The sequence below is a fragment of the Anopheles merus genome, chromosome X (assembly GCF_017562075.2).
Source record: "Anopheles merus strain MAF chromosome X, AmerM5.1, whole genome shotgun sequence".
Taxonomy (NCBI): Eukaryota; Metazoa; Arthropoda; class Insecta; order Diptera; family Culicidae; genus Anopheles; species Anopheles merus.
In genome coordinates, this window is record NC_054081.1 from 18,378,510 (window position 1) to 18,390,874 (window position 12,365).

General features: G+C 47.5%; 2 protein-coding genes across 2 annotated transcripts; both read left to right on the forward strand.

Annotated features, from left to right (window-relative positions):
* Positions 1-5,696: 5,696 nt before the first annotated feature.
* Positions 5,697-8,085, forward strand: LOC121593913 (serine--tRNA ligase, mitochondrial). Its single transcript, XM_041916690.1, has one exon. The coding sequence runs from the start codon at positions 5,852-5,854 to the stop codon at positions 7,151-7,153; it is 1,302 nt and encodes a 433-aa protein (XP_041772624.1). The 5' UTR covers positions 5,697-5,851; the 3' UTR covers positions 7,154-8,085.
* A 1,182-nt stretch (positions 8,086-9,267) lies between these two features.
* Positions 9,268-11,381, forward strand: LOC121593916. The gene is made up of 3 exons (XM_041916705.1): positions 9,268-10,198; positions 10,424-10,664; positions 10,755-11,381. The coding sequence occupies exons 1-3, from the start codon at positions 9,583-9,585 to the stop codon at positions 10,870-10,872; spliced, it is 975 nt and encodes a 324-aa protein (XP_041772639.1). The 5' UTR covers positions 9,268-9,582; the 3' UTR covers positions 10,873-11,381.
* Positions 11,382-12,365: the final 984 nt, after the last annotated feature.

A 12,365-nucleotide genomic window follows, 5' to 3' on the forward strand; every position in this document is an offset into this window, starting at 1 on the left:
GAATTTATTAAAAAAAAAACATCGATTAGTTTCGAATATTGTTAAGAAAGACGAGACTAACGAATGCTACACAACGTCATGCATGTCAATACTGCAATCATATCGTGTGTTGGCTTCCACACGTGCGAGAATATATACAGGCGTCCCCCGAGTTACGACCCCCTCGAGTTACGACGATTCGCAGATACGACGATTTTGATTTTGACAGTGAAAAGTTGTCATCGAGCAGAAATTGATGTATATTTTTGAATTTCTGAGCCGTTACACACAAATTTCCAAAGATTCCACAACTACCTGATATTGAATATCTATATTGTGTAAACGACTTTTTGTGTAAAATTAATACATTATCGAACATTGTTTCAAATAAAAAATACGATATCATAGATTTTGACTCTTCAACTTCGGTTATAAACTTTACATAGACAGATATTCGACATACAACTTTTTCGACTTACGCCTTGCGTTGGGACTTTTTTTCGGTCCCAAATACAGTCGTATCTCGGGGGACACCTGTATTCGTTTTTTTATTAAGCTATTATACAATGATGTCTCTATTGAACCGTTAGTGCGAAGCCGTTGGTCCGGAGCCGTTGATTCGTCGCCGGCTCCGGAACGGTGGGCCCGAAGCCGGCTCCGCAGCCGTTGGAACGGAGCAGTGAGTGCAGAGCTGTTAGTCCGGTGTAGTGATGGGTGAATTCAACAAAAAATCCAGAATCGCTTCCGAATGACTCCGCCAAAATTGGAAGCGGTTCCGGAAGTTAGGTGCAAAACTCCGACCTCGGAGCCGTCTGGAGCCATCCGGAGCCGCTAGTCGGTGGCCGGAGCCGGTCGGAGCCGTCGGAACTGATGGAGCCGCTACTCGGCAGCCAGCGCCGTCGGAGCCGTCCGGAGTCGTCGGAGTCATCCGGGGCCGTGCGGAGCCATCGGAGCCGTCGGAGCCGTCGTAGCCGACGGAGCCAGTTGGAGTCGTCGGAGTCGTTGTAATAGTCGGATCTATTCTGAAGCGCTTTAATTTCCCGATATCAGCGATAATTTCATTTTTAAAAATAGCTCACGAGTAAAAAAAGAGTCTTCTTCATTTATTGCTCTGAATTAATGTAGCAGTTAATGGAAAATAGAATTATTGTTTTTAACACATTCTCTATATTTTCGAATCGATTAGTGGGCAGGGATGAGCAACCTGTTGAGGCAAATACGACTTTCGGGTGACACCATTATAACATATTTTTCATAATAAATATTTGTGCAATAGAACTATGACGGGAGGTGGGTTTGATAAAATAAAATATTTATACGGAGCAAACAATTATTTTTGACTTTATTGTTAAAAAAAAAACATACAAAAAAACTTCAGAGCAATAAGTGAAGAAGACCCTTTTTTTACTCGTGAGCTGTTTTTAAAATGAAATTATCGCTGATATCGGGAAATTAAAACGTTTCAGAATACTTCCAACTGTTACAACGACTCCGAAGGCTCCAACTGGCTCCGTCGGCTTCGACGGCACCGACAGCCCAACGGCTCCAACGACTACGACAGCTCCGACCGGCTCCGGACGACTCCGTTGGCTCCGTTGGCTCCGACGGCTCCAACTGCCTCTATCGGCTCCAACTGGCTCCGTCGGCTCCAACTGCTACGACGGCTTCGACCGGCTCCAGCTGCCGACTAACGGCTCCGGACAGCTCCGGATGGCTCCTACAGCTCCAACGGCTCCAACGGCTCTTGACGGCTCCGACGGCTCCAGCTGCCGACTAGAGGCTCCGGACGGCTCCGAGCAATGCTCAGAAGCGATTCCGAGCCTTGGGTGCGATTCCGGTGACCCATCATTAGTCCGGAGCCGGCTACGGAGCCGTTGGTGTGGAGCCGGAGATGCGGAGCCGTAGGTGCGGAGTCGGCTCCGGAGCCGCAGGTGCGGCCATGAGCCAGGCCAGGAGCCAGGAGCTTGGTGAAAGAGGGGAATGAAGGAGGTGGTGGGAAGCGACGTCACACAAAGCATCTGTGATCTGGAAGAACGGATAAAGAAGACAGCAGACAAGCGTTATCACTCCCACCACTAGCAGCCTATGAGCAGCTGGTGTGATCGACACTACCGACAAGGAAGGAATGCGGGGGAGGGCAAGAATCATCTTTTTCTAGCCATCTATAAAATTTATTTTTTGTGGCTGCTATTCTATACAACTCAGCTATTCTATCAGCAACTTGCTATTCTATACAAAAAATCAGCAAAACCATCCATAATTTTGGTGTTTTTCGCCGTGAAATCTATTTCAAAACGTCATCTATTTCGTAGCCTCGACGTCTTGTCGACGTTCACTCGACGTCTACTAGACGTTTACTCGACGTCTACTCGACGTCGTAGATTTTATAGCAACGGCGGATTTTGTGGCTAAGGGAACTAGCGCCGCTCTAGATGTGACGCAGAGTGACCAGAAATACCGATTAATCTGTATCCTTCCTTCCGATTTTTGAAATACAGCAATTATCCGCAGTACGCGATACTCGATATACGCGAATTCGCAGTACGCGATTGCTCTAAATTTGACAGCTCCATGTGTTTTTTGCAAATATTTCAATACTTTGAAATATTTTATGCTCTTTTTGAATTTCCTTAATGTTCTTTTTGCATTTTGGATTAAATTTTTGCAAAAGATACCTGTTTTACAACGAAAAACTTTAATGCAAAACTCTGTGGCGATATTTTTCAACCCTCGAACTGGTAGTGTAAACTATTTTTCCATACAAATCCGCTATACGCGAAAACTCGAGATACGCTATTGCGCTCGGTCCCGTACGATAGCGTATATCAGATAATGACTGTACATATTGATTCACAGATGAGCACCCTAAAACTACCAATATTTCATTGTTTCTACCAAAAAGATTTTCCTCAGATTTTTTCCTAATCTGACCGACAAATCATAAAACCATTTCCTCAAATAATTTTTACTTTAAACTTTACATGAAGATATTCACAATACCTAGCGACTAGAATAGGAAGTTTAATTTTGACATCTTAGGCCCGTGTCTGTGTTTCGTCATGTGCGATTGAATTGGACATGCTATAATTTTTCTTCTTCTTAATAGGATTAATGGGATATATTCTCCTATGTACGTGATATGTTCTCTTGCATTAAGGTCTGAACTATTTAACTTTGTTAAAAATGGACTTTATGATTCATTTCTTAAATACAGACGCGTTAAAAAGTGTTATTATATAAAACTCATTGCGATACCTCGAATAAAAGGCAAAATGACCCAAATAGCTAGCTCGTAACTTATAACTAATTTGGGGCTGTTTAACGAAACATCGTTCCGATGTCGTGCTTTGTGGGTGATTAGGAGATAATTGCATGACATCGGTACAAAGTGGATCTTTTGTGTGAAAGTGTAAAAGACTCACGCCGTCTCGTGGTTTGTGCCCCAGTTAGGTTAGTTATTTAAAGTAGAAATATTAAGTGAAGTGATTTTGAGTTAACTCTAAATTATTTTAAAATTTGTTAACGTTATGAAAATTTACAATTGACAAATAAACAAATAAACAATAAAAGGCAAATTCATGCAGCGATCTTTGGCTTGTCAAAATTGGCCTCTTGAGCAATTTTGGCTATTTGAGTAAGGGTGGTGGAAACGCTGATCGGATGCGATTTTATCGGACCAGATTTATATGTGATTTGACAGATAACGTCGGACGTGCGATTTCGTCGTTCGACGTAATCTGTCAAATCCCATATAAAAATTTGACAGGCCGTCCGATAAAATCGCATGCGAAAAAGCGTTGCCACCGCCCTAAATGGCTTCTAAATGCCTTCAAAGCCGTTTAACCGTCATGTGTACGACCGCCTACCCAGGTAAGTTTCGCAACTTTATTACAAAATAACTTTGGATTAAGAAGTCGCTTCGACATCACATTTTAAAAATGCCCCAGAAAATATGTGTTCTACCCATGTGCAAAAAATAAAAATTATCAAAAATGTTTAAATGTTTTTTATTATTTATTCAAGTTTATATACCCTTCACATGTACAACCGCCTACGCGGGTAGTCCATACATTTTGTATGGAAGAATGATGATTTTCATCGTGATTGAAAGCGTATATCATTTGAATTACTTGTTAGATTTGAATGAAAACTGTCTTAAAGGTTCATAACGATATTTTATTAGGCTGGAAATAGACGAACTAGATCGTCGCGGTACTGCGAAATTCACGCCTTGTTTATAACAGTTGTAGAACAGTAGAGCTGTCAAATCTTCCGCGCCTCCAATCGCGCCTGCTGTTTCGCAGAGATAACCAACTGATGGAGCAGAGATCCGGGTCCCTTTTATCCGGCTTTCTGTTTATCCGTGCTGTTGAGAAATAACAGCTCAATACAAAGGTGACACTGCGTTATGAGAAAGATATTTGAAAAAGTGGTTATAAGAGCACATTGTCACAACAAAAAACACAAAAATTCTTGGCAAATTTCAAATATTCTTCTTTGAAAAACATGAAGTTAATAAAAACTGGGTTATTTTTATCAAAAAATAAGAATGTTTTCGAAAACCTAATCACGAATTGGTGATCTGTGTTATTTGCATATCCGAGTGAGGTCAAGTCCCGAAAAACCCGGATAAACGGCGATCCATTGTAGTAGTAAAATTAGAATTTTAAAAATCATATCAAGATTTTTTTCAATCAAAAATATTTAGTAATTTCAACACCCCAATCGGCTAGGCCGCAAGTTTTGAATGGATGCTTATGTATTTTTGTATGTTTTAATTGCGTTTCTTTCAAAAGTTATTTACATTTTTTGGTTATTTTGTTTTTGGTATAAAAATATATGTCATTGATCTATAAGATATGCTTTTTATGTTATTTTTTTAAACCGACTCCGACCGGCACCAGACAATTTTGGAGCCGGCTCCGCACTCATGGCTCCGAAGCTGACTCCGCTCCACCGGCTCCGGAGCCGGCTCCATACCAACGACTCCGTACCCACGGCTCCAGAGTCGGGTTTGACATATTGTACCAAAAAAATCCTTTTCAATAAAGTTTCAATCGGGAAGATCCGTGTATAGCTGAGTAAATTATGTTGAAATTGTTGTAGAGTACAAGATAGGTTGCCGGCCCCTGGGAACGAAGTGATGAGTGCCGCTCGGGTGGAGGACATATCATCGTGGGTGCAAGGAAGAGAGCGTTCGGGGCTCTCTCCTACGAACCGTGACGGAGTACGGACGTTGCTGGTATTGCGAAGATATAGTAATTGTAATTGTACGGATAAGTTAAAATAAAGAGTGAAAGTACAACGATAAACAAGAAATGAATTCATAAAAAAAACTAAAAACCGGTAAGTTTTGAACATTTTTCAACAATCACACAATCACATTGGGTGTTGGCTTCTTCACTTGCGAGAAGATAGATTCGTTTTTTACGCTATTATACGCTTACACAGGTAGGCGGTTGTACGGTTACGTAGAGTTTTTTTTATCGTACACAAGACGGTTAATGCTGGTAGGTACACAATATCTTTTAAATAAATAAAAGATGTATTTTTTCGTGATATGGAATTTTCGTTTTGCATATAAGAACCATTCCCCCCTATCCGCGATCAATACGTCATTTTAGAGTTAAAAATTTTAAAACCTATCAAAAACTTCCGATACAATTTTTGTGTTCCTACCGAAATCCACCAAACGAATCTGGCCACACTGATATGACGTTTCTCGTTGTCAACAAAAAACGTCACAACAAACGGCTTGCGGCGGCCTGTTCGTGTGTTTTGGTTCGATAATTAAAGTGCAAACCGTGTTGGAGTGACCGGCTTGCATAATGCGATAGCAAGGTACGACAAAAGTATTACGGTTGGACCGAAAATGTTTCTACCAAAGTGTGTGGCCACGGTACGGCCGGGCAGTTGCATAATCCGGCGCATGTCCCAGCGGCACTTCAACCTGCTGCCGGCCTGCTTCGACACGGACTATCTACTGAACCCGGCCAACCGGCAGGCGATCGAAGCGAACATACAGCACCGAAAGGGCGTCGGCGACATACAGCTGGTCCAGCGGATCAACGAGCAGCTGCGCGCCGCCCCACAGTCCGAGAGCGAACGGGGCACGCTGCAGGCGCAGCTGGATGCGGAACTGGCCAAACTGCCCAATCGCACCCATCCGGCCGTGGTCGGGTACGGGACGGAGCCGCGCATCATCGAGCGCTACAACGAGCGGGCCAAGCGGACCGACCGCAAGTACTTCCAGTTTGGCGACATCTGCAAACGGATGAACCTGTATCGGATGGAAAACTTGGGCAACTTTACCGGCCACCGGTCGTACTACCTCACGGACGAGCTGGCGGAGCTGGAGCACGCGCTGATCTGCTACGCGGTGGACAGTTTGCGCCAGCGCAACTTCCAGCTCGTCACCGTGCCGGATGTGCTGCCGGGGCGCATCATTGAGAGCTGCGGCATGAGCGTGCACGGCGAGCGGAACCAGGTGTACAAGCTGCACGGGCGGGATGGGCGGGAGCCGCTGTGCCTGTCCGGCACGTCGGAGATGGCGCTGGCGGGGTATCTGGCCGGTCGCGTCCTGCCAGCGGACCGGCTGCCGCAGAAGCTGATGGCTGTCAGCCGCTGCTATCGGGCGGAAACGTCTGCCCTGCAGGAAGAGAAGGGCATTTATCGGGTGCATCAGTTCACGAAGGTGGAAATGTTTGCGGTATGCCAGCCCGGCCAGTCCGCGACCGTGCTGGAGGAGTTCCGGGCCATCGAGGTGCAGCTGTTCGACCAGCTCGGGCTACACTTTCTCCTGCTCGACATGCCACCGTGCGAGCTGGGCGCACCGGCCTACCGGAAGTACGACATCGAGGCGTGGATGCCGGGCCGCGCCATGTACGGCGAGATATCGAGCTGCAGCGACTGCACGGACTATCAGGCCCGGCGGCTCGGCATTCGGGTTTGGACCGGACAGGAGGAAACGTTCGCCCACACGGTCAACGGGACGGCGTGTGCGATTCCGCGTATGCTGATTGCACTGCTGGAAAACTTTCAGAACGAAGACTACACCATCACCGTGCCAGAGGTGCTGCGACGGTACATGGGCGGGAAGCAGCTGCTGCGCCGCCGGAAGGTGCTGCCGGAGCTGAAGCTAACCAAACGCGTCGTGCAGGAGGATAAATTTTGAATAAAACAAACAAACAAATAAACAAACAAACAAACTAAATCGCCCACACACTATGATACGCGTACGTAGCGAAAAAGTAACCAAAATGAGATACGCATACTCAAGAAACAGCAATAAAAAAGCTGTTTTATTTTTCCCCTTTGGTAATACTTTTCGAGAAAGTGCGAGGGAATATCGGCGATCGAACGGCAATTCTCGCCGATCAGCAAAGCTGCGAAACGGAATCGTTTTCGACTGTTGTGCGTCGCCTCCGCCCATGGATTGGAAGGGTCCACAGCACAAACCAAGATCACCACCCCTTACCTAAAGTCATCCCACACACGAGATGGAGATTAAATGCATTCGCAAGAATTTATGAGCTCTGGAATGGGAAATGAATAGCCGCTGCAGGGGAGCCACGCACTCCCGGCTCATGTGACGTAGAACCGATCCGTTGAGCGCAGCAGGGAGAGCGCACAAACATAATGCGAAGTCGGCGAGCTGCGAGCCAATGAGGCGTAAAAAGTGTGCGATATTGAATATCGGTTGCAACTAGTGATGGGAAAAATGAAGTTTTCGTCGGAATCGACTCCAGCTCTCTCTGCATTTGTCTAGAATCGATTCCAGATAGTAGGTCTAGAATTAGTTTCCGGAATCGGCTCCGGAAATGGATTGGGCTTTGGAATCGGAATCAGCTCGTTATCGGTTCCTGAATCGGCTTCGAAATCGGAGTCGGTTTCGTCATCTCCATAAGAATGGGCTTTTGGATCCAATGATGCTACGCATTGTTAGCCGTAAAGAATAAAAAAAATACTTGTAAACGATGTATTCTGATAGAGATTCTCGGACTAATGTCGCTTCTGAAATTTCTTTCAAAGCAAGAACTGATTCTCACTCCGGAGCTATTTCCATTTTTGCAGTCAATACTACCTACTAGTGCATATAACGAATCCCAGGTCGATTCCGATTTCGGAGCCGATTCTAATTCCTGATCTGATTCCGATCCCGATCCGAACCAATTCCGGAGTCAACTTCTAAATCGGCTACGGAGTCAACTCCAGAATTGGCTCCGGAATTGACTCGGGAATCAGAATGGATTCCAGCACCGGAATCGGCGGTCCTGGAATCGATTTCAGAGTTAACTCCGGAATCGTCTCCGGAGTCAACTTTGAAATCGGTTCCGGAGTCAACTCCGAAACTGACTCCGAAGTCAACTCCGGAACTGATTCCAAAGTCAACGCCGAAATTGACACCAGAGTCGGAAACGATTCCAGCATCGGTATCGGCTCTGGAATTGATTCCGAACACGAAATCGGAACCGGGTAGGACCGATTCAGTGCTTCCACCACTACTAGCAACTGTATTCTATTGGCGACAAATCTAGATCTTGTTAGTCGAGGGCCATAACAGGGCAGGGTGAGGACGGGATAGTGTGTGTATCGTCTGCATTCAAACGGCAACTGCCAGAGGACCATCTAAGGGTCAGGTCTTTACGCCAGAATCAAAATTGCCCAGAAAGCTTTCCATGGGCCATAAACGCCATTTCTCCAGTTCCTTTGCCTGCAAGAAATTGCTGAAGTTTGAGAAAAGCTATTTTTTAAGAAAAAGAATTTTTGTTGAGTTAAGAAGCAGTAGCAGCTTCGTACCTGAGTAGTTACAGGGTTCAAGCACAATTTTATCGTTTCCTCACTCGTCTCCCATCAAATCATCCTCCCGCGACATGTGCAACGACTTTACCGCCCGACTTTACCGATTATGTGGCAAATGAAGCACAACGGATGACGCTCGGGCTTGGTTTGGATGCCGCAGCACCTCCCCATTCCTGCCACGAAAGATTGCGATCACACGGGCGTGTGCCCTCTACCCGAGAATGGGTGGTCGGGGCGAGCGGGTATACACCACCATAGTCTGCAATCTACATGCGTGAGCTCAAATTGATTTGAAACAATTCAAATTGTCTTGCGCGAGTTTTTGGCGATGCTCCGTGCTCATCCGGGGTGTAGCGACCACTTGGTGCCAGCGAGGATGGGGGTGTGTGATCGAACTTGGCTGGCTGGGAAAAATGGTTCAACCTACCCAGGCATAACTCTGCGCCACCTAACGCGTATGCGGTATAAAAGCAAACGGTCGGCAGATTGTCGTCTCATTACGCCAGCTGTGGTGTAACATCCCAGATCGTGGCTAGTGGGTTTCTTTCGGAGTTTGTGTCGCCAGCAGTGGTAGCAGCAGCAGCAGTAGCAGCAGCAGCCGGCAGGACATACCTCTCAACCTCTTCTTCTATCAAACCACCGCTAAACCGAAATTCTTCGCCGTAGTTTGTGCCATTGTGCTGAGTGCCGGAAAGTGTCGGAAGTTCCCGGGAGAGGGCCGTTAAAAACAAAACCTTCGAGTAGTTTCCAACGTGTCTCTAAAGTGTTGCCTTGCAAAGTGAGTCTTACTTCGACCCGATAATGTCCTACATTGGCAACACATCCGATGTGGAGCAGGAGAAGAACCTGTCCGAATACCGGCGGCAGCGCAGCTCCAGCAACCTGATGCCGTCCGGCGCCAAGCAAACGGTCGGCAGCCCGAAAATGTCGGACGTCCTGTGGAACGACAAGCGGGCGGCCAGCCGGGCCGTCAACGCGTCCGACGACGACGACTCGGAGGTGTCGGACAGCGAGAACTTCCTCGCCAAGGGCGCGTTCCTGCTGACGCCCTCGCACGAGCTCTCGATGGACCGGGCCGCGCTGATCTGCGAGAAGATGAATTTTAAGGGCTGCTTCAGCCTGACGAAAACCGCCACCGGAATACTGTTCAAGTTTTCCAACCCGGAGGACTACCAGGCGGTGTTCAAGAAGGGCTTTCATAAGGTGACCGGCGCCCGGTTCTACAAAAAGATTGCCATCCCCTGCCGGCCGCAGAAAACGTTCATGCTGTACGTATTCGACGTGCCGGAGGACCTGCCGGAGGAAGACATCCGGCACTCGCTGTACCGCTTCAACTCGGTGGTCGAGGTGGTCCGGCTGGTCGTGCAGTATCAGAAGCCCGCGATCCAGCCGGATCCCGGTCAGATGCACGCGACCGGTAAGTGGCCTCCCACGCTCCACCCTTCCCGCGCAGAGCCACTGATTCGGTATCTTTCCTTCTCTCTTTCTGTTTCTTCTCTTTTTGTCTTGTTCTTCCAACAAATTTTTGTTCTCCACTCATTTCCACACAATCCGTCATCCCGTTGTACGTGCTGTTGCGGTCGTGATTTTTTTTTTTATTTCACCTCCATCCTACTAAACCACCCCACCACCTTAAAAACAGCCACCGGTGCGTCCCAAACGAAGCCCCAGGTGCCAAAGCTGCCGACTACCAAGCCGATCGACGAGCAGGACGTGGCGCTGCAGAAAGAGTCGCCACCGCCCCCGATCCGCATCACGCTCGCCTCGCTCGAGGAGTACAATCACCTACTGCAGAACGGGCTGGACTTCTACGGGGCGACCTTCTTCCCTACCGAGGCCCAGCTACCACCGCACGCGGCCAAGATTGCCACCAAACGGGGCACGTAAGTGCAGCCCGGAGCCGCCGGCATTCGCGTTGTACCGCACTAATGTCCTTTCCTCTCCCTCGCCTTTTTTTTTGTTTCTTCCTCCAGGCGTATGATCGACGGTAGCATTCCTGGGCGTGTGCGCGAGCTGCTTCCCGTGTTTGACGCGGCGGGATTTAGCAAAATTCCGCCTCCGGCTTCGAAAACGATTAAACCGCGCCCATAAACCGTAGCCCCTCCCCCGCGCCCGCAAGACCCACAGCCACCTTCGTCCGGGCCCCAGCGTGACCGAGAAAAATCATCATCATCGTCATCATCATTACCATCCATCTTCTGCTTCCCGCCATCCTGTCGTTTATCTTATTGGCAAACGCGTCTTGTCGCGCAGACCAACAATGCACGCATTGCTTCCGCCTGCTGTGCACGACCCCCCCCCCCCCATGCCAAGAATCCCCAATCAACTCCGCACCACACACTCGCTGCTCGTTGGGGGCGCGCAACCATACGTGACCGTAGGATGGTTCCGCTACGCGTGATTAGTTCGCCTGCCGATCGGGAAAAACGGCCCGCGGATCCACCGCCATAAATCTGTCCGAAATCATCTGCCCAATCTCCAAAGCGCGCCACTGCGGTGTGCAACCGACCGTGCTCATCTAATCACTGTTTGTTTTTCTCTCGTGTCGCGCAACTGCGTCTGGCGAATTTAAATCCCGTAACACACACACACATCACACACAAACACATACACGTACGACACATTGATCCGCCTAGCACACATTTAAGCGTATTAGCAAACAAAACAAGCGCTTTTGTTCCTATTATGTATGAAGCTGCTAGCAGCCTTCCGGTGCCTCGCGGCAGTTGATGTCAAACGCATGGATTCGTCAGATCTGATTCCACATCCGTTTTTTTTAATTATTTTATCATAGTGTTTTTGTTTCCTTCCTCCCACGAGCAGCTGTTCGTTGGAAGGGAGCAGGAGAGAGAAAAAACAAAGGTTTCCAATAAAATTTTCCATCTTTCGTCACAGCACAAATTTCCCTACCGAAGCAGAAGCTAGTTATCATTTGAGAAGGAAAAAAAAAAAACATGCAAACGCGTTGATGTTGTACATTTTAAGTTAATTTGGCCAGGTTACAGGGCTACGCAACGAAATTTCAAGGGTCCGCTGCATTCAGAAGTGTACGCAGAAATTATGAGCTTTAAAACCCACATAAAATCAATAACTGATGACAACCACTTAAGAGACCTTAACCTGAACCCATAACGGTCGTGGAACTGATAATGCACCCATACTGGTCATGGACCTAATACTAAAGTCATACCGGTCCTAGAACCTATCATGAATTCATACCGGTCCTGGAACTGATACTGACTCCTTCTGGTCTTGGAACGGATACTGAACCCGTACCAGTCCTGGAACCTATCATGAACCCATGTCTGCACTGGAACCTATCATGAACCCATACCGATCCTAGAGCCGAGAATGAACTCATACCGATCCTGGAACCTATCATGACCCCATACCGGTCCTGCGACTGATACTGCACCAATACCGGTCCTGGAACTGACACTGAACCCATACCAATCCTGGAACTAATACTGAATCTGCACTGGTCCTGAATACTGAACCCATACCGGTACTGAAACTGATAATGAACCCATACCGTTCCTGGAATCGGGAATGAACTCATACCGGTCCTGGAACTGATCATAAAC

Bases quoted from the DNA above. Each gene is read 5' to 3' on its own strand.
- LOC121593913 (XM_041916690.1), top strand. From the start codon at position 5,852: ATGTTTCTACCAAAGTGTGTGGCCACGGTACGGCCGGGCAGTTGCATA.
- LOC121593916 (XM_041916705.1), top strand. From the start codon at position 9,583: ATGTCCTACATTGGCAACACATCCGATGTGGAGCAGGAGAAGAACCTG. The intron at 10,199-10,423 runs GTAAGTGGCCTC...CCTTAAAAACAG, and splicing joins CGGTCAGATGCACGCGACCG to CCACCGGTGCGTCCCAAACG. The intron at 10,665-10,754 runs GTAAGTGCAGCC...TTCTTCCTCCAG, and splicing joins ATTGCCACCAAACGGGGCAC to GCGTATGATCGACGGTAGCA.